General features: G+C 40.0%; 1 protein-coding gene across 1 annotated transcript in view; it reads right to left on the bottom strand.

Annotated features, from left to right (window-relative positions):
• The window catches only part of clstn2a (calsyntenin 2a), a 376,557-nt gene that overhangs the window by 80,769 nt on the left and 269,138 nt on the right, over positions 1-26,650 (bottom strand). Inside the window, exons 4-7 of the mRNA XM_061919775.1 lie at positions 18,395-18,506; positions 11,957-12,053; positions 7,853-8,002; positions 1,118-1,303 (exon numbers count right to left, since the gene is read on the bottom strand). Of these exons, the coding sequence (XP_061775759.1) occupies positions 1,118-1,303; positions 7,853-8,002; positions 11,957-12,053; positions 18,395-18,506 (545 nt within the window). The remainder of the gene's footprint in view (positions 1-1,117; positions 1,304-7,852; positions 8,003-11,956; positions 12,054-18,394; positions 18,507-26,650) is intronic.

The raw sequence follows: 26,650 nt of genomic DNA, 5'->3' as shown, positions 1-26,650 counted from the left end.
TTGCAGTCTACATGTACCTCTTATGTGTGACTGCCATCATATTGCAGTCTAAATGTACCTCTTATGTGTGACTGCCATCATATTGCAGTCTACATGTACCTCTTATGTGTGACTGCCATCATATTGCAACTACATGTACCTCTTACGTGTGACTGCCATCTACTTGTCACACTTATAATTACACCATGTACCAAATAAAATAGCTTCGAGGTTGGTAAGCACACCCAGAATTATTCCGTACATTAGGCTCACCTAACATTTTGATGGATTTTTGACCGCTGTGTGTAATGTCCTATTTTCTCAATGGAACATATACAATTTTTGTGTTGTTTATTTAAATCATGTTGCTGTCTTCACGTATCTCTTATGTTTGACTGCCATCTACTGGTCACATTTCTCATTAAACCATGTACCAAATAAAATTTCGGCCGGTAAGCACAACCAAAATAATTCCATACATTAGGCGCACTGTTGCGCTTTGAAAAAATGAATTTTAAGTGCGCCTTATAGTCCGAAAAGTACGGTATATGCAACAATTTAACACTTTGAACTACTATGCTCACTTTGTTTCCTGATCTGGACCGATCTTAGGTCATCAACCTGCCGGTGGAACCTCGCTTTTACCTCGGATTTGGCACCTTTACATTTCATATGTTTATTCATGTCCCAGGTAACAAAGACGTAACAAATATAGCACATGGCGATTTTCTGGGAGTTTTACAATACAAATATGAATAAGCTCATCGTTAAGTCGGAGAAAATGCGTCACTGCGGTCAACTTGACAACAATAGTCCATCTGACTAAAGCCCAAAGCCCTTTGAACAGTGCACAATATCAGCAAAGCAGTCCACACATGACACAAAAGGACTGTCACAGTTGGGAATGGACTTTGAGAATTAATTAAAAATATTCTATGGAATTCCAAACACTCTCCAGGATTTCAATGGAATATTGGAAATTGTAGTCAAATGGCTTCAAATGTAATTTGGTCTTTTTAATTAAAATGTCATTGTTTCCCCCTCCTCTTCTAAGTAGGAGCGCAGTACTCCAAAGAGGCATTCTAAATCAAAGCGGACTCATTTTTATTTTTTTGGACTCCGTATTGTTTCTACTCACCGCAGAGTTTCTGCAAAGACTTTTCAGAGTAGGTCTCCCGGTCACAGCCCTTCCCAATGTGACTGGTCTGCAGCTCCAGCATGACTTTGATGCCGGACAGAGGTCCGCCGCACGTCTCCAAGTGCATCTTGGGAAACAGGGGCTTGCTGCCGGTCCCGGGCTCGTAGTCCACCCGCTTGGTCCAGCCTTAAAAGACCAAAAAAAAGTAAATACCGGTATATCATTTTAGTTGCTTCGACCGAGGAGAGTTTCTTGGCTACATTGTGGCATCACAGCAAGTTGGACGGACTTTATTTGGACGTTAAGTTAGGCTCTCCGCAAGGGGGCGGGGTTAAAGGTTACACATGTGACTTTGGGGGAGAATGTAGGCAAAATGTACACCAAAACATATCCAATACATATGATCTATGTCAGTTGTTCTAAAACTGTACTTAACGGTATAATAGACTGTATTTATATTATTCACATGTAAATAATTATGTATAATACAATGTATTTATATTATTCACATGTGAATAATGCTGTATAATAGACTGTATTTATATTATTCACATGTGAATAATTATGTATAATAGAATGTATTTATATTATTCACATGTGAATAATGCTGTATAATAGATTGTATTTATATTATTCACATGTGAATAATGCTGTATAATAGACTGTATTTATGTTATTCACATGTGAATAATGCTGGATAATAGACTGTATTTATATTATTCACATGTGAATAATGCTGTATAATAGACTGTATTTATATTATTCACATGTGAATAATGCTGTATAATAGACTGTATTTATATTATTCACATGTGAATAATGCTGTATAACAGACTGTATTTATATTATTCACATGTGAATAATGCTGTATAATAGACTGTATTCATATTTTTCACATGTGAATAATGCTGTATAATAGACTGTATCTATATTATTCACATGTGAATAATGCTGTATAATAGACTGTATTTATATTATTCACATGTGAATAATTATGTATAATAGACTGCATTTATATCATTCACAAGTGAATAATTATGTATAATAGACTGTATTTATATTATTCACATGTGAATAATGCTGTATAACAGACTGTATTTATATTATTCACATGTGAATAATGCTGTATAATAGACTGTATTCATATTATTCACATGTGAATAATGCTGTATAATAGACTGTATTTATATTATTCACATGTGAATAATGCTGTATAATAGACTGTATTCATATTACTCACATGTGAATAATGCTGTATAATAGACTGTATCTATATTATTCACATGTGAATAATGCTGTATAATAGACTGTATTTATATTATTCACATGTGAATAATGCTGTATAATAGACTGTATTTATGTTATTCACATGTGAATAATGCTGGATAATAGACTGTATCTATATTATTCACATGTGAATAATGCTGTATAATAGACTGTATTTATATTATTCACATGTGAATAATACTGTATAATAGACTGTATGTTATTCACATGTGAATAATGCTGGATAATAGACTGTATCTATATTATTCACATGTGAATAATGCTGTATAATAGACTGTATTTATATTATTCACATGTGAATAATGCTGTATAATAGACTGTATTTATATTATTCACATGTGAATAATTCTGTATAATAGACTGTATTTATATTATTCACATGTGAATAATGCTGTATAATAGACTGTATTTATATTATTCACATGTGAATAATTCTGTATAATAGACTGTATTTATATTATTCACATGTGAATAATTCTGTATAATAGACTGTATTTATATTATTCACATGTGAATAATGCTGTCTAATAGACTGTATATATATTATTCACATTTGATTAATGCCGTATAATAGACTGTATTTGTATTATTCACGTGTGAGTAATGCTGTATAGTAGACTGTATATATATTAGTCACATGTGAATAATGCTGTATAATAGACTGTATCTATATTACTTACATGTGAATAATGCTTTATAATAGATGTATTTATGTTATTCACATGTAAATAATGCTGGATAATAGACTGTATTTATATTAGTCACATGTGAATAATGCTGTATAATAGACTGTATTTATGTTATTCACATGTGAATAATGCTGTATGATAGACTGTATTTATGTTATTCACGTGAATAATGTTTTATAACAGACCATATTTATGTTATTCACATGTGAATATTGCTGTGTAATAGACGGTATTTATATTATTTACGTGAATATTGTTGTATAACAGACTATTTATATTGTTCACATGTGAATAATGCTGTATAATATACCTTATTTATGTTATTCACATGTGAATAATGCTGTATAATAAACTGTATTTATATTATTCACATGTGAATAATGCTGTATAATAGACTGTATCTATATAATTCACATGTGAATAATGCTGTATAGTAGACTGTATTTATGTTATTCACATGTGAATAATGCTGTATAATAAGACTGTATTTATGTTATTCACATGTAAATAATGCTGTATAATAGACTGTATTTATATTATTCACATGTGAATAATGCTGTATAATAGACTATCTATATTATTCACATGTGAATAATGCTGTATAATAGACTGTATTTATATTATTCACATGTGAATAATGCTGTATAATAGACTGTATTTATATTATTCACATGTGAATAATGCTGTATAATAGACTGTATTTATATTATTCACATGTGAATGATGCTGTATAATAGACTGTATTTATATTATTCACATGTGAATAATGCTGTATAATAGACTATATTATTCACATGTGAAAAATGCTGTATAATAGACTGTATTTGTATTATTCACATGTGAAAAATGCTGTATAATAGACTATATTATTCAGATGTGAATAATAATGTATAATAGACTGTATTGATGTTATTTACATGTGAATAATATAAATAGCCTTCCCTAAGTTACAATGCCTTTTCTTAGGGGCACTCACCTTTTGTTTATTTTCGGTTAGACACCTTTTTACCTTCACCCTGCCTCCCGCTGTTTCCGACATCTACAAAGCAATTAGCTACCTGCTGCCACCAACAGATATGGAAGAGTATTACACGGTTACTCTGCCGAGCTCTAGGCAGCACCGACACTCAACAACAACACATCATTTGCAAACTATAATTACTGGTTTGCAAAAAAAATATTATTAACCCAAATAGGTGAAATTAGATCATCTCCCACAGTACAGCAGACTGTATGTCACGGCACAGTGGTTGAAAAACATTGTCCCAGAGCTTGTGAGCCAGTTGATCATGTTTTATGGCTTACAGTCCAGTTTTAGTGGAGAGCAGTGTGGCATTAAAAGTGTGTTCCCACAATTCTCCGTCCTCCCGGCTGCAGACACGACATACACCAACAAAGTCCACGCAGCCGCTTGCCATTCTGCTAAACGGCTCCGGAACAAACGGAACTTTTCTCTCCTGATTGAACATTTCTTTCTCTTGGTCCCCAGAGTTCTCCTTCTTGATCTTTCCCTCCCTTCCTGAATTGGACTTGTGAGAGGCTGTCGGCGCTGGCAGGTGAGGAGGCGGCAGGAGAGCGTCTGCCTCCGGGTTGACGGCAGCGCTCGCAGCCCAACTTCCTCTCAGGAGAGTTGGCTTCATTTCTCCTATTTTTCTTTTGGCGTGTGTGCCTCCGGGTTTGATTTCCATTGAGAGACGTTCTTTCCAAGATGAAACTTAACCTATAGTTACTATAACAATGTACAAGGTTAAGATGGGTTGCTTCTCTTTCTTCCCCTCCATTTTTCTGCATTCTTTTGTATCTCTAGGTATCATTACTAGACATGTCCGATTATTGCTTTTTTTGCCGATATTCCGATATTGTCCATGTCTTAATTACTGATTCCGATATCAACCGATACCAATACATACAGTGGTGGAATGAACACATTATTATGCTAAAAGGGTTTTCCCCCCCAAAAAATAAACTCAAGTTATGGAAAAAAAAATGCCAACATGGCATCGCCATACTTATTATTGAAGTCACAAAGTGCATTATTTTTTTCAACATGCCTCAAAATAAGCAACTTGGGAAACAACTTCACTATTGTGTTAGATCCACTATGGACTGGACTCTCACACTATTATGTTAGATCCACTATGGACTGGACTCTCACACTATTATGTTAGATCCACTATGGACTGGACTCTCACTATTATGTTAGATCCACTATGGACTGGACTCGCACACAATTGTGTTAGATCCACTATGGACTGGACTCTCACACAATTAAGTTAGATCCACTATGGACTGGACTCTCACACTATTAGGTTAGATCCACTATGGATTGGACTCTCACACTATTATGTTAGATCCACTGTGGACTGGACTCTCACACTATTATGTTAGATCCACTATGGACTGGACTCTCTCACTATTATGTTAGATCAAGTATGGACTGGACTCTCACACTCTTATGTTAGATCCACTATGGACTGGAAACTTACTATTATGTTAGATCCACTATGGACTGGACTCTGACACTATTATGTTAGATCCACTATGGACTGGACTCTCACACTATTATGTTAGATCCACTATGGACTGGACTCTCACTATTATGTTAGATCCACTATGGACTGGACTCTCACACTATTATGTTGGATCCACTATGGACTGGACTCTCACACTATTATGTTAGATCCAGTATGGACTGGACTCTCACACTATTATGTTAGATCCACTATGGACTGGACTCTCACACTATTATGTTAGATCCAGTATGGACTGGACTCTCACACTATTATGTTAGATCCACTATGGACTGGACTCTCACACTATTATGTTAGATCCACTATGGACTGGACTCTCACACTATTATGTTAGATCCAGTATGGACTGGACTCTCACAGTATTATGTTAGATCCACTATGGACTGGACTCTCACACTATTATGTTAGATCCACTATGGACTGGACTCTCACACTATTATGTTAGATGCACTATGGACTGAACTCTCTCACTATTATGTTAGATCCACTATGGACTGGACTCTCACACTCTTATGTTAGATCCGCTATGGACTGGAAACTTACTATTATGTTAGATCCACTATGGACTGGACTCTGACACTATTATGTTAGATCCACTATGGACTGGACTCTCACACTATTATGTTAGATCCACTATGGACTGGACTCTCACTATTATGTTAGATCCACTATGGGCTGGACTCTCACACTATTATGTTGGATCCACTATGGACTGGACTCTCACACTATTATGTTAGATCCACTATGGACTGGACTCTCACTATTATGTTAGATCCACTATGGGCTGGACTCTCACACTATTATGTTAGATCCACTATGGACTGGACTCTCACACTATTATGTTAGATCCAGTATGGACTGGACTCTCACACTATTATGTTAGATCCACTATGGACTGGACTCTCACACTATTATGTTAGATCCAGTATGGACTGGACTCTCACACTATTATGTTAGATCCACTATGGACTGGACTCTCACACTATTATGTTAGATCCAGTATGGACTGGACTCTCACATATTATGTTAGATCCACTATGGACTGGACTCTCACACTATTATGTTAGATCCACTATGGACTGGACTCTCACACTATTATGTTAGATCCACTATGGACTGGACTCTCTCACTATTATGTTAGATCCACTATGGACTGGACTCTCACACTCTTATGTTAGATCCGCTATGGACTGGAAACTTACTATTATGTTAGATCCACTATGGACTGGACTCTGACACTATTATGTTAGATCCACTATGGACTGGACTCTCACACTATTATGTTAGATGCACTATGGACTGGACTCTCACTATTATGTTAGATCCACTATGGACTGGACTCTCACACTATTATGTTGGATCCAGTATGGACTGGACTCTCACACTATTATGTTAGATCCACTATGGACTGGACTCTCACACTATTATGTTAGATCCAGTATGGACTGGACTCTCACACTATTATGTTAGATCCACTATGGACTGGACTCTCACACTATTATGTTAGATCCACTATGGACTGGACTCTCACACTATTATGTTAGATCCACTTTGGACTGGACTCTCACACTATTATGTTAGATCCACTATGGACTGGACTCTCACTATTATGTTAGATCCACTATGGACTGGACTCTCACTATTATGTTAGATCCACTATGGACTGGACTCTCACATTATTATGCTAGATTCACTATGGACTGGACTCTCACACTATCATGTTAGATCCACTATGGACTGGACTCTTACTATTATGTTAGATCCACTCTGGACTGGACTCTCACTATTATGTTAGATCCACTATGGACTGGACTCTCACTATTATGTTAGATCCACTATGGACTGGACTCTCACACTATTGTGTTAGATCCACTATGGACTAGACTCTCACTATTATGTTAGATCCACTATGGACTGGACTCTCACACTATTATGTTAGATCCACTATGGACTGGACTCTCACACTATTATGTTAGATCCACTATGGACTGGACTCTCATTATTATGTTAGGTCCACTATGGACTGGACTCTCACTATTATGTTAGATCCACTATAGACTAGACTCTCACACTATTGTTAAAAAAAAAAAAAGAGCTCTGGCTTCAATTTTACACGGTCATAGTGTTCTTTATATGGCTATAAAAAAGAATCCGCCGATACAATTAGTTGCATGATTTCTCGGTATAAAATGTGTGAAGAATAGAAGTCTGCTTTGGTGATGTCTGACCTTGCCATCCCGGCTTGCAGACGGGCTGGACATCAACATGCACCGCCACGTCCTCCTTGGCTCTCTTCTGGCCGCAGTCGAAGGCCGTGACCATGATCTTGTAGCTCTGCTGCTTGTCGAAGCTCAGCCGCTCCGTGTTTCTGATGTTACCTGGGAGGACACCGGAGGAGAGTTGACATGATTAGACAAGGTGTGTTGCTGAGGATTATTCATGTGTACTATATGCTGCCTAAGAACTAAAGGACCACGCAACAGACGCTTCATCTTATATATACACATACATATATGTATTCATAGAGATATATGGACTGGACTATATATATATATATATATATATATATATATATATATATATATATATATATATATATATATATATATATATATATATATATATAAATAAATAAGGCTTCACGGTGGCAGAGGGGTTAGTGCGTCGGCCTCACAATACGAAGTTCCTGCAGTCCTGGATTCAAATCCAGGCTCGGGATCTTTCTGTGTGGAGTTTGCATGTTCTCCCCGTGAATGCGTGGGTTCCCTCCGGGTACTCCGGCTTCCTCCCACTTCCAAAGACATGCACCTGGGGATAGGTTGATTGGCAACACTAAATTGGCCCTAGTGTGTGAATGTGAGTGTGAATGTTGTCTGTCTATCTGTGTTGGCCCTGCGATGAGGTGGCGACTTGTCCAGGGTGTACCCCGCCTTCCGCCCGATTGTAGCTGAGATAGGCGCCAGCGTCCCCCGCGACCCCGAAAGGGAATAAGCGGTAGAAAATGGAAAAAAAAAAAAGTGGATATATATACATATACATACATATTAGATTAGATTAGATTAGATTGTACTTTATTTATTCCGTCAAGAGAGTTCTTTCAGGAAAATTAAAATTTTCAGCACGTATTCATGTATATAAACACACATACACACATTAACACATATATACTGTATATACATATAAACACATATATACATATACACATATGTATATACATACATACACATATATACATACATATACACACATATATACATACACATATGTTATATAAGTATATACATACATACACATATATACATACATATACACACATATACATACACATTTATATACATATACACACATGTATACGTACACATATATACATAAACACATGTATATCTGAAAATATAAACATTCATACATAAATACATATACACACATAAATGCAAAAATATATATATACATATACGCACACACATATGTATATATAAACATATACAACACACACACATATATATATATAATACACATACATATACATGCATATATATATATATATATATATATATATATATATATATATATATATATATATATATACATAATATATATATATAAATGCATGCGTCAAAGAATTTTCTCTCCTTCCTTTTTTAAAGATTCATATCATGTTTATAAACTGAGGAAATACGTCCCTGGACACATGAGGACTTTGAATATGACCAATGTATGATCCTGTAACTACTTGGTATCGGACCGATACCTAAATGTGTGGTATCATCCAAAACTAATGTAAAGTATCAAAGAAGAGAAGGATAAGTGATTATTACATTTTAACAGAAGTGTAGATAGGACATGATGAAACTGAAAATAAGCAGATATTAACAGTAAATTTGTCCCTCATAATGTAGACAAAATAATAAGTGTATAAATGTAACAAAATGTTACTGCATACATCAGCAGACTAATTAGAAGTCTTTGTTTGTTTATTTACTACTAAAAGACAAGTTGTCTAGTGTGTTCAATATTTTATTTCAGGACAATTTTACAGTAATAAACATATGTTTCATGTACCCTAAGATTTGTTGTTCAAATAAAGCCAACAGTGACATTTTTTGTGGTCCCCTTTATTTAGAAAAGTATCGAAATCCATTTTTTGTATTTTTTGGACAACACTACACTGTAATATGGAAAGTCTCTATGAGCTCACCCAATAAGGAGAGAATACAATTCAAGTAGACATACTGAAATAAAAATAAAGCTCAACTTTGTGTTGATTGTGAGTGTTACATCACAATTGTAAACCCAGGATGGAAGTCTCTTTAGTGTAAGGATTACTGCTGGCGGCTGATAATACTATTATCCCCATTTAACATCAAGTGTACACTCAGAATTATTCTGACGGGTCGGTCCACTTAATTTGATTTGTCTCTTAGATTTGCTGGAAGAAAAAAAAAAAGAACCCTCAAGAGGAAGTGAGAGACCCGCACGCACGCACGCACACACACACACGCACACACACACACGCACACACACACACACACACACACACACACACACAGTAAGCCCTCCAGCCTCTTTGCTTTGGATTACACTGAACTCCTATCAAGACTGTGTGGATATGGACGTTCATGGAGGAGAGAAGCAAATAGCCCAAAGCTGAAACTTTGGACATGCTCGGAATAGCAAACAATCTAAAAATCAATCAGAATTTTGTCCTGCGGTTATCTGGGATGTGTGCAGAGACACAGCTGTAATAGATCTTAGCGCTGGTTTATCCTGGCCACTATAACCTGCAATACCAGGATGTTGTCATAGTTTCTGTGATAAACTATGCACACATTTTAATTGAATTATTAGTCTGGTATTTTTTGAAATTGCAGCCTGCAATTATATGGCAACAGGACAACAATACCGGACAACATCCCCCCTCTTCCATAAAAAGTACAAAACCAAAAAGTTGGCACGTTGTGTAAAAGGTAAATAAAAACAGAATACAATGATTTGCAATTAAATAGACTGCAAAGACAAGATACTTAACATTCAAACTGGTAAACTTGGTTATTTTTTGCAAATGTTAGTTGATTTGGAATTTGATGCCTGCGACGTGTTTCAAAAAAAGCTGACACAAATGGCAAAAAAGACTGAGAAAGTTGAGGAATGCTCATCAAACACTTATTCGGTGAACAGGCTAATTGGGAACAAGTGTGTGCCATGATTGGGTATCAAAGCAGCTTCCATGAAATGCTCTGTCGTTCACAAACAAGGATGGAGCGAGGGTCACCACTTTGTCAACAAATACGTGAGCAAACTGTTTAAAAACAACATTTCTCAACCAGCTATTGCAAGGAATTTAGGGATTCCACCATCTATGGTCCGTAATATCATCAAAAGGTTCAGAGAATCTGGAGAAATCACTGCACGTAAGCCATGATATTACAGAAACTTTCGATCCCTCAGGCGGTACTGCATCAAAAAGCAACATTGGTGTGTAAAGGATATCACCACATGGGCTCAGGAACACTTCAGAAAACCACTGTCACTGTCAGACCAAATAGGAAGAGAACCATCTGGATTGTTCTAGGCGCAAAGTTGAAAAGCCAGCATCTGTGATGGTATGGGGGTGCATTGTCAGAAAAATTGTATGTAAATTATCCAAAAATGTTCTGTTCTCTGAGTTCCCAGTGAACAAACAAAAGCTGTCTTTGTTGTACCAAGCCGAAGGCTTGTAAAATTCGGCTGTGTACGATGGGAGGAGACGTGAGGGGTTATCCATTGTGATACAAGACTTGCCCAAGCTCGATCCAGGACCAGTCCAAGCCAGAGGCATCTTTTTCTTTTGTGTTAATGTGACCGAAAACAATGGCTGTTTACATACCCCTCATTTCTTCAGAAACAACTGTTGTTATGAAAACAGAAGGAAAGTCCAAAGAAAAAGCGGTGGCGTACAATTTTTCACCCGAGCGTGCTGAGACACTGTACAAGGGTACAGTATCCGGGCGTCTCTCCTCAAATTGAGCCAAATTTAATTCTGTCTCTGTTTAATTCCTTGCTTCTTGTTTCGTTTAATAGATGTCATCAGTGTAGGAACCTGACACAAGGCTTGGGTAATTTACACATTTTGAAGTTAACATTAATGCTGAAAGGTACATACAGGTACATACGTGTTACAACAGCGTGGCTTCATAGTAAGAGAGTGCAGGTATTAGACTGGCCTGCACGTAGTCCAGACCTGTCTCCCATTGAAATTGTGTGGCCCATTATGAAGTCTAAAATACCACAACAGACACCCCGGACTGTTGAACAACTTGAACAATTGAGGTGTGTACTGTACATACTGTACTCACCATTGCGGTCAATGGCAAAAGGTGTGCCTGCTGTGACGATGTCATAGTTGCAGATCTGACTGTACTGTGGAGAACAGTCCTGGTCCCAGGCCTCCACCTGTGATGTAAAAAAAACACACACACAAGGAACCTTTAAGACCTCCAGGCCACAATGCAATACCCAAAAAAGGACCATGTGGACTTATTGGGGGTACATACTCAACTTTCATAAGACTGGGATCTTTTTTTTTAAAGCCCTGATTGGAACAATCTATTATATTAATCCCAGGCTTAGGGCGGACACTGTCCAGGAGTCCAACTGACGTACCGCGGACACTGACGATGTTTACCTTTGGTTCTCATTTAAAGGGGAACTGCACGAAATCACTTCAATATCATGATCAATATTAAAAGGGACCCACTCCATGCACAGTTGTCCGTTTGGTCCAGCTGGTGGGGGCGTTTCCTGTAAATTTTGGGTAAGCAATCCATTTATGTCAAAATAGCTTGTCTCCAAGTTCCATATTTATAACACCAAAATCGATTTCACTTCGTCTAACTCTTCCTTTGTGCTCGCTTCTATAAGCAGCAGTATACTCAGCTTCAAAAATATTGGGTTGTGAATCCTTATTCGTCCAAAAATAGTCATCTATGTTGTCTGTTACCTAGTCTGGTCCAGCTGGCGGGGGCGTTTCCTGTTGATTTTGGCTAAGCACTCCATTTATGTCGAAGTAGCTTGTCTCCAAGTTCCATATTTGTAACATCAAAACTGCTTTTACCTCATCATACTCTTCCTTCGTGCTCGCTTCTATAAGCAGCACTATACTCAGCTTCAAAAATATAAGGTTGTGAATCTTCATTTGTCCAAAAATAGTCATCATTGTCTGTTACCAAGTCTGGTCCAGCTGGCGGGGGTGTTTCCTGTTGATTTTGGGTGAGCAATCCATTTATGTCAAAATAGCTTGTCTCCAAATTCCATATTTATAACATCAAAATCGCTTTCACTTCGTCTCACTCTTCCTTCATGCTCGCTTCTATAAGCAGCAGTATACTCAGCTTCAAAAATATAAGGTTGTGAATCTTCATTAATCCAAAAATAGTCATCTATGTTGTCTGTTACTAAGTCTGGTCCAGATGGCGGGGGCGTTTCCTGTTGATTTGGGGTAAGCACTCTATTTATGTCGAAATAGCTTGTCTCCAAGTTCTATATTTATAACATCAAAATCGCTTTCACTTCGTCTAACTCTTCCTTTGTGCTCGCTTCTATAAGCAGCAATATACTCAGCTTCAAAAATATTAGGTTGTGAATCCTTATTCGTCCAAAAATAGTCATCTATGTTGTCTGTTACCAAGTCTGGTCCAGCTGGCGGGGGCGTTTCTTGTTGATTTTGGGTAAGCACTCCATTTATGTCAAAGTAGCTTGTCTCCAAGTTCCATATTTATAACATCAAAACTGCTATTACCTCATCATACTCTTCCTTCGTGCTCGCTTCTATAAGCAGCACTATACTCAGCTTCAAAAATATGAGGTTGTGAATCTTCATTTGCCCAAAAATAGTCATCATTGTTGTCTGTTACCAAGTCTGGTCCAGCTGGCGGGGGTGTTTCCTGTTTATTTTGGGTAAGCAATCAATTTATGTCGAAATAACTTGTCTCCAAGTTCTATATTTATAACATCAAAATCGCTTTCATCTCGTCTCACTCTTCCTTTGTGCTTGCTTCTATAAGCAGCTGTATACTCGGCTTCAAAAATATAAGGTTGTGAATCCTCATTCGTCCAAAAGTAGTCATCGATGTTTTCTGTTACCAAGTCTGGTTCAGCTGGCGGGGGCGTTTCCTGTTGGTTTTGGGTAGGCACTCCATTTATGTCGAAAAAGCTTGTCTCCAAGTTCCATATTTATAACATCAAAATTGCTTTCACCTCGTCTCACTCTTCCTTTGTGCTCACTTCTATAAGCAGCAGTTTACTCAGCTTCAAAAACAAAAGGTTGTGAATCATCATTTGTCCAAAAATAGTCATCTTTGTTGGCTGTTACAAAGTCTACCATGATTAGAAAACACACTTGTGTTTGATGCCTGAAGTAGGAACACACGTTGCCAGAAGTCAGAAGTGCGTTGCTATGGAAACAGAAACCAATGTGTGAAAGAAATCAGTCATTTATTGTGGTTCGTCATGTAATGTAGCTCACCACCCCATTCAACGTAGTCCACCACATCATTCATTGTGATCCACCACATCATGTTTTGTGTTCCGCCACATCATTCATTGTTATCCACCACATCATTCATTGTGGTCCACCGCATCATTTAATGTGGTCCGCCACATCCTTTAAATGTGGTCCACCGCATCATTTAACGTGACCCGCCACAATATTTTATGTTGTTTATCATGTCATTTTAATTGGGTCTGTCACATCTTTTAATGTGGTCCGTCATGTGTGGTCAGCCACATCATTCAACGTGGTTCGCCACATCAGTTAATGTGATCTGTCGCAATATTTAATGTGGTCCGTCATGTAATTTAATGCGGTCCATCACGTCATTTAATGTGGTCCATCACATCATTTAATGTGGTCCATCACGTTGTTTAATGTGGTCCGTTATTTGTGGTCAGCCAGATCATTTAATGTGGTCCATCACGTCATTTAAGTGGTCCGTCATGTGTGGTCAGCCACATCATTTAATGTGGTCCATTACGTCATTTAAGTGGTCTGTCATGTGTGGTCATCCACATCATTTAACGTGGTCCATCACGTCATTTAAGTGGCTTGCTATGTCATTGCTATGTCATTTAAGTGGCCTGCCATATCATTTATCGTGGTCCGCCACATCATTTAACGTGGTCTGCCACATCATTTAACGTGGTCCGCCACATCATTTAACGTGGTCCGCCATATCATTTAATGTGGTCCGTCATGTAATTAAAGCGGTCCACCACATCATTTATGTGGCCCGCCGTGTAATTTATTGTGGCCCGCCATTTCATTAAGTAGCCTGCCATTTCATTTAATGTGGTCAGCCACATCATTTAATGTGATCCGCCTTGTCATTTAATGTGGCCCGCCATATCATTTAAGTGGCCCACCATGTCATTCAATGTGGCCCACCATGTCATTTATCGTGGTCCACGACTTCATTTAATGTGGTCTGCCATTTCATTTAATGTGGCCCGCCATGTAATTTATTCTGGCCTGCCATGTCATTAAGTGGCCTGCTATATCATTTAATGTGGTCCGCCACATCATTTAAAGTGATCCGCTATGTCATTTAAAGTGATCCGCCATATCATTTAATTTGTCCCGCCATATCATTCAACGTGGCCCGCCATGTCATTAACATTGCCGACCATGTCATTCAATTGGCCTGTCATGTCATATATTGTGTCCCGTCATGTCATTAAGTGACCCGCCATGTCATTCAATGTGGCCCGCCATTTCATTCAAAGTGGCCCGCCATGTCATTCAATGTGGCCCGCCATGTCATTTATCGTGGTCCACCACATCATTTAACGTGGTCTGCCACTTCATTTAACGTGGTCTGCCACTTCATTTAACGTAGTCTGCCATATCATTTAATGTGGCCCGCCATGTAATTTATTCTGGCCTGCCATATCATTAAGTGGCCTGCCATATCATTTAATGTGGTCCGCCACGTCATTTAATGTGATCCGCCATGTCATTTAAAGTGATCCGCCATATCATTTAATTTGTCCCGCCAAATCATTCAATGTGGCCCGCAATGTCATTAACGTTGCCGACCATGTCATTCAAATGTCCTGTCATGTCATTAATTCTGGCCCGTCATGTCATTTATCGTGGCCCGTCATGTCATTAAGTGGCGCGCCATGTCATTCAAGTGGCCCGCCATGTCAATCAGGTGGCCCGCCATGTCAATCAGGTGGCCCGCCATGTCATTCAATGTGGCCCGCCATGTCATTCAACGTGGCCCGCCATGTCATTCAATGTGGCCCGCCATGTCTTTAACGTTGCCGGCCATGTCATTCAACGTGGCCCGCCATGTAATTCAATCTGGCCCTCCATGTCATTCAAGTAGCCCGCCATGTCATTCAATGTTGCCCGCAATGTCATTTATCGTGGTCCACCACTTCATTTAACGTGGTCTGCTACTTCATTTAACGTGGTCTGCCATGTCATTTAACGTGGCCCGCCATGTAATTTATCCTGGCCTGCCATATCATTAAGTGGCCTGCCATATCATTTAACGTGGTCTGCCACGTCATTTAATGTGATCCGCCATGTCATTTAAAGTGATCCGCCATATCATTTAATTTGTCCCGCCAAATCATTCAATGTGGCCCGCAATGTCATTAACGTTGCCGACCATGTCATGTCATTTATTCTGGCCCGTCATGTCATTAAGTGGCGCGCCATGTCATTTAAGTGGCTTACCATGTCATTCAAATGGCCCGCCATGTCATTAACGTTGCCGGCCATGTCATTCAATGTGGCCCTGCATGTCATTCAATGTGGCCCGCCATGTCTTTAACGTTGCCGGCCATGTCATTCAATGTGGCCCGCCATGTAATTCAATCTGGCCCTCCATGTCATTCAAGTAGCCCGCCATGTCATTCAATGTTGCCCGCAATGTCATTTATCGTGGTCCACCACTTCATTTAACGTGGTCTGCTACTTCATTTAACGTGGTCTGCCATGTCATTTAATGTGGCCCGCCATGTAATTTATCCTGGCCTGCCATATCATTAAGTGGCCTGCCATATCATTTAACGTGGTCCGCCACGTCATTTAAAGTGATCCGCCATATCATTTAATTTGTCCCGCCAAATCATTCAATGTGGCCCGCAATGTCATTAACGTTGCCGACCATGTCATGTCATTTATTCTGGCCCGTCATGTCATTAAGTGGCGCGCCATGTCATTTAAGTGGCTTACCATGTCATTCAAGTGGCTTACCATGTCATTCAAGTGGCCCGCCATGTCATTAACGTTGCCGGCCATGTCATTCAATGTGGCCCGCCATGTCATTCAATGTGGCCCTCCATGTCATTCAATGTTGCCCGCAATGTCATTTATCGTGGTCTACCACTTCATTTAACGTGGTCTGCCACTTCATTTAACGTGGTCTGCCACTTCATTTAACGTGGTCTGCCATGTCATTTAACGCGGTCTGCCATGTCATTTAACGTGGCCCGCCATGTAATTTATCCTGGCCTGCCATGTCATTTAATGTGGTCCGCCACATCATTTAACGTGATCCGCCACATCATTTAACGTGATCCGCCATGTCATTTAAAGTGATCCGCCATATCATTTAATTTGTCCCGCCAAATCATTCAATGTGGCTCGCAATGTCATTAACGTTGCCGACCATGTCATTCAAATGTCCTGTCATGTCATTAATTCTGGCCCGTCATGTCATTTATTGTGGCCCGTCATGTCATTAAGTGGCGCGCCATGTCATTTAAGTGGCTTACCATGTCATTCAAGTGGCCCGCAATGTCAATCAAGTGGCCCGCCATGTCATTCAATGTGGCCCGCCATGTCATTCAAGGTGGCCCACCATGTCATTCAATGTGGCCCTCCATGTCATTCAAGTGGCGCGCCATGTCATTCAATGTTGCCCGCAATGTCATTTATCGTGGTCCACCACTTCATTTAACGTGGTCTGCCACTTCATTTAACGTGGTCTGCCATGTCATTTATTGTGGCCCGCCATGTAATTTATTGGCCTGCCATATCATTAAGTGGCCTGCCATATCATTTAACGTGGTCCGCCACATCATTTAATGTGATCCGCCATGTCATTTAAAGTGATCCGCCATATCATTTAATTTGTCCCGCCAAATCATTCAATGTGGCCGACCATGTCATTCAAATGTCCTGTCATGTCATTTATTCTGGCCCGTCATGTCATTTATCGTGGCCCGTCATGTCATTAAGTGGCGCGCCATGTCATTCAAGTGGCCCGCCATGTCAATCAAGTGGCCCGCCATGTCATTCAAAGTGGCCCGCCATGTCATTCAACGTGGCCCGCCATGTCATTCAATGTGGCCCTCCATGTCATTCAATGTGGCCCGCCATGTCATTAACGTTGCCGGCCAAGTCATTCAAAATGGCCTGTCATGTCATTGATTGTGGCCCGACATGTCATTTATTTTGGCCCGCCATTTCAATTAAAGTGGCCCACCATGTCATTCAAGGCTGGCCCGCCATATCATTCAAGGTGGCCCGCCATGTCATTTAAGTGGCCCGCCATGTCATTTAAGTGGCCCGCCATGTCAATTAATGTGGCCCGCCATGTCAATTAATGTGGCCCGCCATGTCATTCAATGTGACCCACCATGTCATTGAATGTAGTCCGCCACATTAATTAAACCCAGCCCTCTGGTTGCAGCCACTCCTGCGTAGTGGCCTCAATACAAAAGGGGTGTAATATTCCCACTTTAGGCATCAGAATTGAGACGCAGAGTTGGGAAAATACCTGCAGAATGCTGTCATAGATCTTGCCTTCCACTACTGAAGACTTGTAGTGCGGCTCCCGAAACAGCGGGCAGAACTCGTTGACGTCGTCCACCTGAACGTGAACCACAGCCCTGTGAGGATAGGCAGAGAGAAAAAAGAGAGGAAATGAAGGAGGAACCTCAGGGACAAGCAGAGAGACGGGTAGTTTGGGGGTGATGGATGGAGAAAAGGAACAGGGAGCCCGGAGATGGATGGAAGAAGAGGAACCCATGAGAGATGATCAAACTTCATTAAAACCTATTTCACGCTCCATCTAAAGAAACTAGTTAAAGTAACATTAGGTAACATAAACCAAACAAAGCAATGTGGGAGAATTAGTGCAGCGCGGATGACACGTGAAGCAATTTTTCACACAAGTTTTCTTTTCCAGTGACCTTGACTGCAACCTGTATCCCAGGAAGCACATCTGCCAAATTAATGACATTAGCGTAATGAGGCCTATTTAGAATGTCATGCCGTGATAAGAACACACACACACACACACGCACGCACACACACACACACGCACACGCACGCACACACCATTCATCTTCCACCTGAGAAATTCATCCCAAATCCCCAAGCTCATAAATTTCCCTCCCGCTGTCTGTTCGTACTTTGAGCAGCAGCATTTCCCCGCTTGTTGTGCACGGCGGAGGCTGCAGAGGCTTTGATGTTGTCAGCGCTGTCAGTCGCCACGGCGACAGGCGCTATCCCGTCAACGCCGCGTCTGGAGTGACGGATCCCCGCCGAAAGGAGGGCAGATCCAGAAGGGGAGCGCGGCAAAAAAGTACAACTAAAATCAACATTGGAACAACTATTCGTATTTGTACTGCGTGTACCGGACTATAAGGCGCACTTAAAATCATTAATAACACTTACATGAATAAGGCTTTGAATTTTTTGCCAGACAGATTTTTGATTTTGCATTTGTAGTCCAATATGGCTCTCTCTACATTTTGGGTTGCCAACCCCTGGATTACAATATTACCGTAGGCTTTATTTGGGTTTATTTTGCAGTCGCACTTAACTCTGCAGCATTGTGTGGACTTCAAAGGCGGTACCTCTGGACTGGCAGACCGGGGGTGGTGGTTCCTCTCTTTAAGAAGGGGAACCGGAGGGTGTGCTCCAACTATCGTAGGATCACACTCCTCACCCTTCCCGGTAAGGTTTATTCAGGTGTACTGGAGAGGAGGCTACGCCGGATTGTCGAACCTCGGATTCAGGAGGAACAGTGTGGTTTTCGTCCTGGTCATCGAACTGTGGACCAGCTCTATACTCTCGGCAGGGTCCTTGAGGGTGCATGGGAGTTTGCCCAACCATCAATCAATCAATGTTTATTTATATAGCCCCAAATCACAAATGTCTCAAAGGACTGCACAAATCATTACGACTACAACATCCTCGGAAGAACCCACAAAAGAGCAAGGAAAACTCACACCCGGTGGGCAGGGAGAATTCACATCCAGTGGGACGCCAGTGACAATGCTGACTATGAGAAACCTTGGAGAGGACCTCAGATGTGGGCAACCCCCCCCCCCTCTAGGGGACCGAAAGAAATGGATGTCGAGCGGGTCTAACATGATACTGTGAAAGGTCAATCCATAGTGGCTCCAACACAGCCGCGAGAGTTCAGTTCAAGCGGATCCAAGACAGCAGCGAGTCCCGCCCACAGGAGACCAGTCTACATGTGCTTTGTGGACTTGGAGAAGGCATTCAACCGTGTCCCTCAGGAAGTCCTGTGCGGAGTGCTCAGAGAGTACGGGGTATCGGACTGTCTAATCGTGGTGGTCCGCTCCCTGTATGATCAGTGTCAGAGCTTGGTCCGCACTGCCGGCAGTAAGTCGGACCTGTTTTCAGTGAGGGTTGGACTCTGCCAAGGCTACCCTTTGTCACCCATTCTGTTCATAACTTTTATACATCACCCTGATTGACGCTCCAACCCCCGTCTCCATTGTGGACTCCATCCGTTTTTTGGGCACCACCATCACTTCAAGTGGGAGCAGACCGTCAGCCCCTTCATCAAGAATGCCCAGCAGAGGATTGACTTCCAGCAGCTGGAAAAACTGAAGGTGCCGACCGAGATGCCGGTGCAGTTCTACTCAGCCATCATGGAGTCCATCCTCATCTCCTCCATCACCACAGTCCGGGACAAGCATGGACTGCAGCGCATGGTACGTGCTGCTGAGAAGATGATTGGCTGCAAACTGCCACCCCTCCAGGACCTGTTCTCCTCCAGGACCAGGAGGTGTGTGGGTCGGATCACAGCTGACTCTTCTCACCCTGGACACTAGCTATCCTCCCCTCTCCCCTCAGGCAGGAGACTACGGTCCATCCAGACCCACGCCTCCCGCCAACTGAACAGTTTTTTTCCCCTCAGCCATCAGATACATGAACAATAACAAGATCTGATAGCTCAGTTACAGCTCATTTTATTACCTATTCTTCGTTGTGTGTCTTATGTTGCACGATTACGCCAAGTAATCATGCAACCTGTTGTCAAACAATGGCAATAAAACTCTTCTGATTCTGATGGACAGAATTTGTAGGTGCAGTCAGGGCGTTGAGGGGATCCGGTTTGGTGGCTGCAGGATTAGGTCTCTGCTTTTTGCAGATGATGTGGTCCTGATGGCTTCATCTGGCCAGGATCTTCAGCTCTCGCTGGATCGGTTCGCAGCCGAGTGTGAAGCGACTCGGATGGGAGTCAGCACTTCCAAGTCCGAGTCCATGGTTCTCGCCCGCAAAAGGGTGGAGTGCCATCTCCGGGTTGGGGAGCAGACCCTGCCCCAAGTGGAGGAGTTCAAGTATCTCGCAGGTCTTGTTTATGAGGGAGGGAAGAGTGGATGGCAAGATCCACAGGCGGATCGGTGCGGCGTCTTCAGTAATGCGGACGCTGTATCCCAAATACAGATCAGCAGGTACCAAAAGGTAAGAAAAGGATTTTTCAAAACAACACACCAGATAATATGTCTGCTAACAGGTGCCATTTTGCGGTTTTTATACACACACCATAATAATACTTGTATGTTGAAGCACAGTACGTCTGACTATGGTAGCCCCAACGCTCCCACAATCCATCAAGCGGTGCGGCTTCAAAGCTTACCAAAGTATCACTAAAACATTTTGATGGATTTTTGAGCGCCGTGTGTAATGCTCTATATTTTCAATGGAACATATAACATGTTGGTGTTGCTTACTCGAGTCACATTGCAGCCTACACGTATATCTCTTATGTTTGACTGCCATCTACTGGTCACACTTATCATCACACCATGTACCAAATAAAATTGCTTCGAGGTCGATAAGCACGACCATAATTTTTATTTGCATTAGGTGCACCGGGTTATAAATCGTACTAAAACATGTTGATAGATTTTTAAGTGCCGTGTGTAATGTTTCTATATTCTCAATGGAACATATAACATTTTGGGGTTGTTTACTTGAGTCATATTGCAGTCTACACCTATCTCTTATGTGTGACTGCCATCATATTGCAGTCGACATGTATCTCTTATGTGTGATTGCTATCATATTGCAATCTACATGTTTCTCTTAGGTGGACACCCCCAAATTTTCAGGACTTATACAGATCAGCAGATACCAAAAGGTAAGAAAAGTCAAGTTTGCATACTTTTGCAAAACAAAACACCAGATATGCCTGCTAACAGGTGCCATTTTGCGGTTCTTATACACACACCATAATAATACTCGTATGTTGAAGCACAGTACGTCTGACTATGGTAGCCCCAACGCTCCCACAATCCATCAAGCGATGCGACTTCATAGCATACCAAAGTCGTACTAAAACATTTTGATAGATTTTTGAGTGCCGTGTGTAATGTTTCTATATTCTCAATGGAACATATAACATTTTGGGGTTGTTTACTTGAGTCATATTGCAGTCTACACCTATCTCTTATGTTTGACTGCCATATACTGGTCACACTTATCATTACACCATGTACCAAATAAAAATGCTTCGAGGTCGGTAAGCACGACCAGAATTTTTCTTTACATTAGGTGCACCGGGTTATAAATCATACTAAAACATTTTGATAGATTTTTGAGTGCCATGTGTAATGTTTCTATATTCTCAATGAAACATATAACATTTTGGGGTTGTTTACTTGAGTCATATTGCAGTCTACACCTATCTCTTATGTGTGACTGCCATCATATTGCAGTCGACATGTATCTCTCATGTGTGTTTGCTATCATATTGCAATCTACATGTTTCTCTTAGGTGGACGCGCCCAAATTTTCAGGACTTATACAGATCAGCAGATACCAAAAGGTAAGAAAAGTCATGTTTGCAGACTTTTGCAAAACAAAACACCAGATAATATGTCTGCTGACGGGTGCCATTTTGCGGTTCTTATACACACACCATAATAATACTCGTATGTTGAAGCACAGTACGTCTGACTATGGTAGCCCTAAAGCTCCCACAATCTATCAAGCGATGCGACTTCATAGCTTACCAAGGTCGTACGAAAACATTTTGATAGACTTTTGAGCGCTGTGTGTTATGTTCTGTATTTTCAATGGAACTTCCGTCACACTGCAGTATACACGTATATCTCTTATGTTTGACTGCCATCTACTGATCACACTTATCATTACACCATGTACCAAATAAAATTGCTTCGAGGTCGGTAAGCACGACCAGAATTTTTCCTTATATAAGGCGAACTGTCGAGTTTTGAGAGAATGAAAATACTTTTTAGTGCTCCTTATAGTCTGAAAAATATGGCACAAATGGTGACAAATAGCGTTTAGTTTCTATACAAAATCCTAAGTGAGTGACTCACACGGTAGAAGTTCTCATTCCTTTGATAGAAATGCATGTTCTTGTGTTTTGCTCCTGGTGCCCACCTCAAAAGTGACATGAGTGCCTCCCACCGAGTTACGGAACAATGGTGCCACGTGGCAGCTCTAATAGCGGGTCTGACAAGCGCCGCCGTTCTAACGGCGTTCCTTTTGTGCCGCAAAACAGTATCGCTGGCAGCTCCACAAAGGAGGTCACGACGCCGTCAAAAACAGACAAGAAAGAACCAAATCAAATTGGATGAAGATAATTTGACAATTCGCACACATCGCATCAAGTCAAATCTGTTTTGTGTGAGTTTGCACAGAAATTTTGGAGCTGGGGAGAATTATGAGAGTGGAGTTCTCAGTCTTGTTTTGCACGATAACAATGACTCTAAGGGAGGAAGTGTTAAAGTGGCAGTAGAGTGGAATAAACCAGTTGCCTCTATATTGAAGATATCATCATTTATATTTGATTCATGTCACTTAAAGACTCCCAATGTTTGCCAATAAATAGATATGATCAAAACTACTGAGTTGGGAAATTGTGTTGGATGTAAATATAAACAGAATACAATGATTTGCAAATCCTTTTCAACCCATATTCAGTTGAATGCTCTACAAAGACAACATATTTGATGTTTGAACTCATAAACTTTATTTTTTTTGCAAATAATAATTAACTTAGAATTTCATGGCTGCAACACGTGCCAAAGTAGTTGGGAAAGGGCATGTTCACCACTGTGTTACGTCACATTTTCTTTACACAACACTCAATAAACGTTTGGGAACTGAGGAAACTAATTGTTGAAGCTTTAAAAGTGGAATTCTTTACCCTTCTTGCTTGATGTACAGCTTAAGTTGTTCAACAGTCCGGGGTCTTGCTGTCGTATTTTACGCTTCATAATGCGCCACACATTTTCGATGGGAGACATACCTTGACTGCAGGCGGGCCAGGAAAGTACCCGCACTCTTTTACTACGAAGCCGCGCTGTTATAACACGTGGCTTGGCATTGTTTTGCTGGAATAAGCAGGGGCGTCCATGATACCATTGCTTGGATGACAACATACTGTATGTTGCTCCAAAACCTGTATGGTACCATTCAGCATTAGTGGTGCCTTCACAGATGTTTAAGTTACCCATGCCTTGGGCACTAATACACCCCCATACCATCACAGATGCTGGCTTTTCAACTTTGCGCCTATAACAATCCTGATGATAATTTTCCTCTTTGTTCCACGGTTTCCAAATATAATTTGAAATGTGGAGTCGTCAGACCACAGAACACTTTTCCACTTTGCATCAGTCCATCTTAGATGAGCTCGGGCCCTGGGTGTTGTTGATAAATGGCTTTTGCTTTGCATAGTAGAGTTTTAACTTGCACTTACAGATGTAGCAACCAACTGTAGTTACTGACTGGTTTTATGAAGTGTTCCTGAGTCCATGTGGTGATATCCTTTACACACGGATGTCGTTTTTTTGATGCAGTACCGCCTGAGGGATCAAAGGTCCGTAATATCATCGCTTATGTGCAATGATTTCTCCAGATTCTCTGAACCTTTTGATGATTTTACGGACCGTAGATGGTAAAATCCCTAAATTCCTTGCAATAGCTCTTTGAGTAATGTTGTTCTAAAGCTGTTCGACAATTTGCTTACAAAGTGGTGACCCTCACCCCATCTTTGTTTGTGAATTACTTAGCATTTCATGGAAGCTGCTTTTATACCCAATCATGGCACCCACCTGTTTTCAATTAGCCTGCACACCTGTGGGATGTTCCATATAAGTGTTTGATGAGCATTCCTCAACTTTATCAGTATTTATTGCCACCTTTCCCAAGCTCTTTGTCACGTGTTGCTGGCATCAAATTATAAAGTTAATGATTATTTGCAAAAAAAAACGTTTATGAGTTTGAACATCAAATATGTTGTCTTTGTAGTGCATTCAATTGAAAAGGATTTGCAAATCGATGTATTCTGTTTATATTTACATCCAACACAATTTCCCAACTCATATGGAAACGGGGTTTGTACAAGATGTAGAGGACACTAAAGGCAGTGCCATCATAGCATGCCCTTGTTATTGTTGTTTGGGTGTTACTCAGCAGACGTCCGAGAGAATAATTACTCTTTAAACCGTGAGTCTCCCAGACAAATCGGGAGGATTCGTATGTGTGATGCTAATAAAGGGTATTCATATAAAACTCACTGGCCGCACTAACATTAAATCTTCCTATTTAATTGCGTGCCGCGTGTCTGAGACCCCTGGTTTATACATAGCACAAAGCAAAAAAACAACAACTCTGTATGCAGTGTTATTGAATTATACATTTCAAAAGTTTTGTGGCTCCCATTGTTTTCTTTATTTTGTGAAACGGGTAAAAATGGCTATTTGAGTGGTAAATGTTGCCAACCCCTGATATATATATATATATATATATATATATATATATATATATATATATATATATATATATATATATGTATATATATATATATATATTTTTTTTTTTTTTATTTTTTTTTTTTTAAAATTATTATTATTATTTTTAAATTCATTAATAATATAAACTTGTCAGCTTTTTCTAATTTCATGATGTCTTTATCTCTATTTTTACATTTTGATAGAGGGATAATATTTTTTAAATTATTTACACATTTTTTTAAAGTTATGTAGATTTATATGTACACATTTTTATGTATATGGATTAAAAAAATATATATATATACATATATGCGTACATATACATATATATATATATATATATATATATATATTAGGGGTGTAACGGTACACAAAAATTTCGGTTCGGTACGTACCTCGGTTTAGAGGTCACGGTTCGGTTCATTTTCGGTACAGTAAGAAAAAAAACAAAATATACATTTTTTGATTATTTATTTAACAAATTTGCTAAATCTCCCACCAAATACATTTTTCTTCGTGGAATATTTGATGTGAAGTAATCGGAAACTTGGATAGGTCAATAATTCACAATAACATTGATTTTGATTCAATATTATGTTTTGAGCAAACTTTTTTTTTTTTATTAGTCAACGTTGCAACTTTTTCTAAATTACATTTAGCCTTTAAGCTTTTTTATTTCACTTTTGTTCATGTTTTTGTTAATTTTAATAGTATTTTTAGAATGGGCCGCAAATGGCCTCCGGGGCAGACTTTTGACACCCCTGCTATAGATAATAAAAATAAAATCTGATTAATCAATGGGTAAAAAGCAGAACCCGGCGACGCATGCGCGTTTATCACAACTCTCTCGCTCTCACTGTCTATGCCCCGCCCTCACGAATGTTGCTGCGTGCAGCACTTTTGTTTTTTGTTTTTAACCCCTTCTTAACCCTGAACATACATTGAAAATACATGCAACCCTAACTTAAAATGCCGGACATTTGAGGTATTTAAGAAACTCC

The sequence above is a fragment of the Nerophis ophidion genome, linkage group LG14, assembly GCF_033978795.1.
Source record: "Nerophis ophidion isolate RoL-2023_Sa linkage group LG14, RoL_Noph_v1.0, whole genome shotgun sequence".
Lineage (NCBI taxonomy): Eukaryota > Metazoa > Chordata > Actinopteri > Syngnathiformes > Syngnathidae > Nerophis > Nerophis ophidion.
This window is presented reverse-complemented; position numbering and strand designations above follow the sequence as displayed.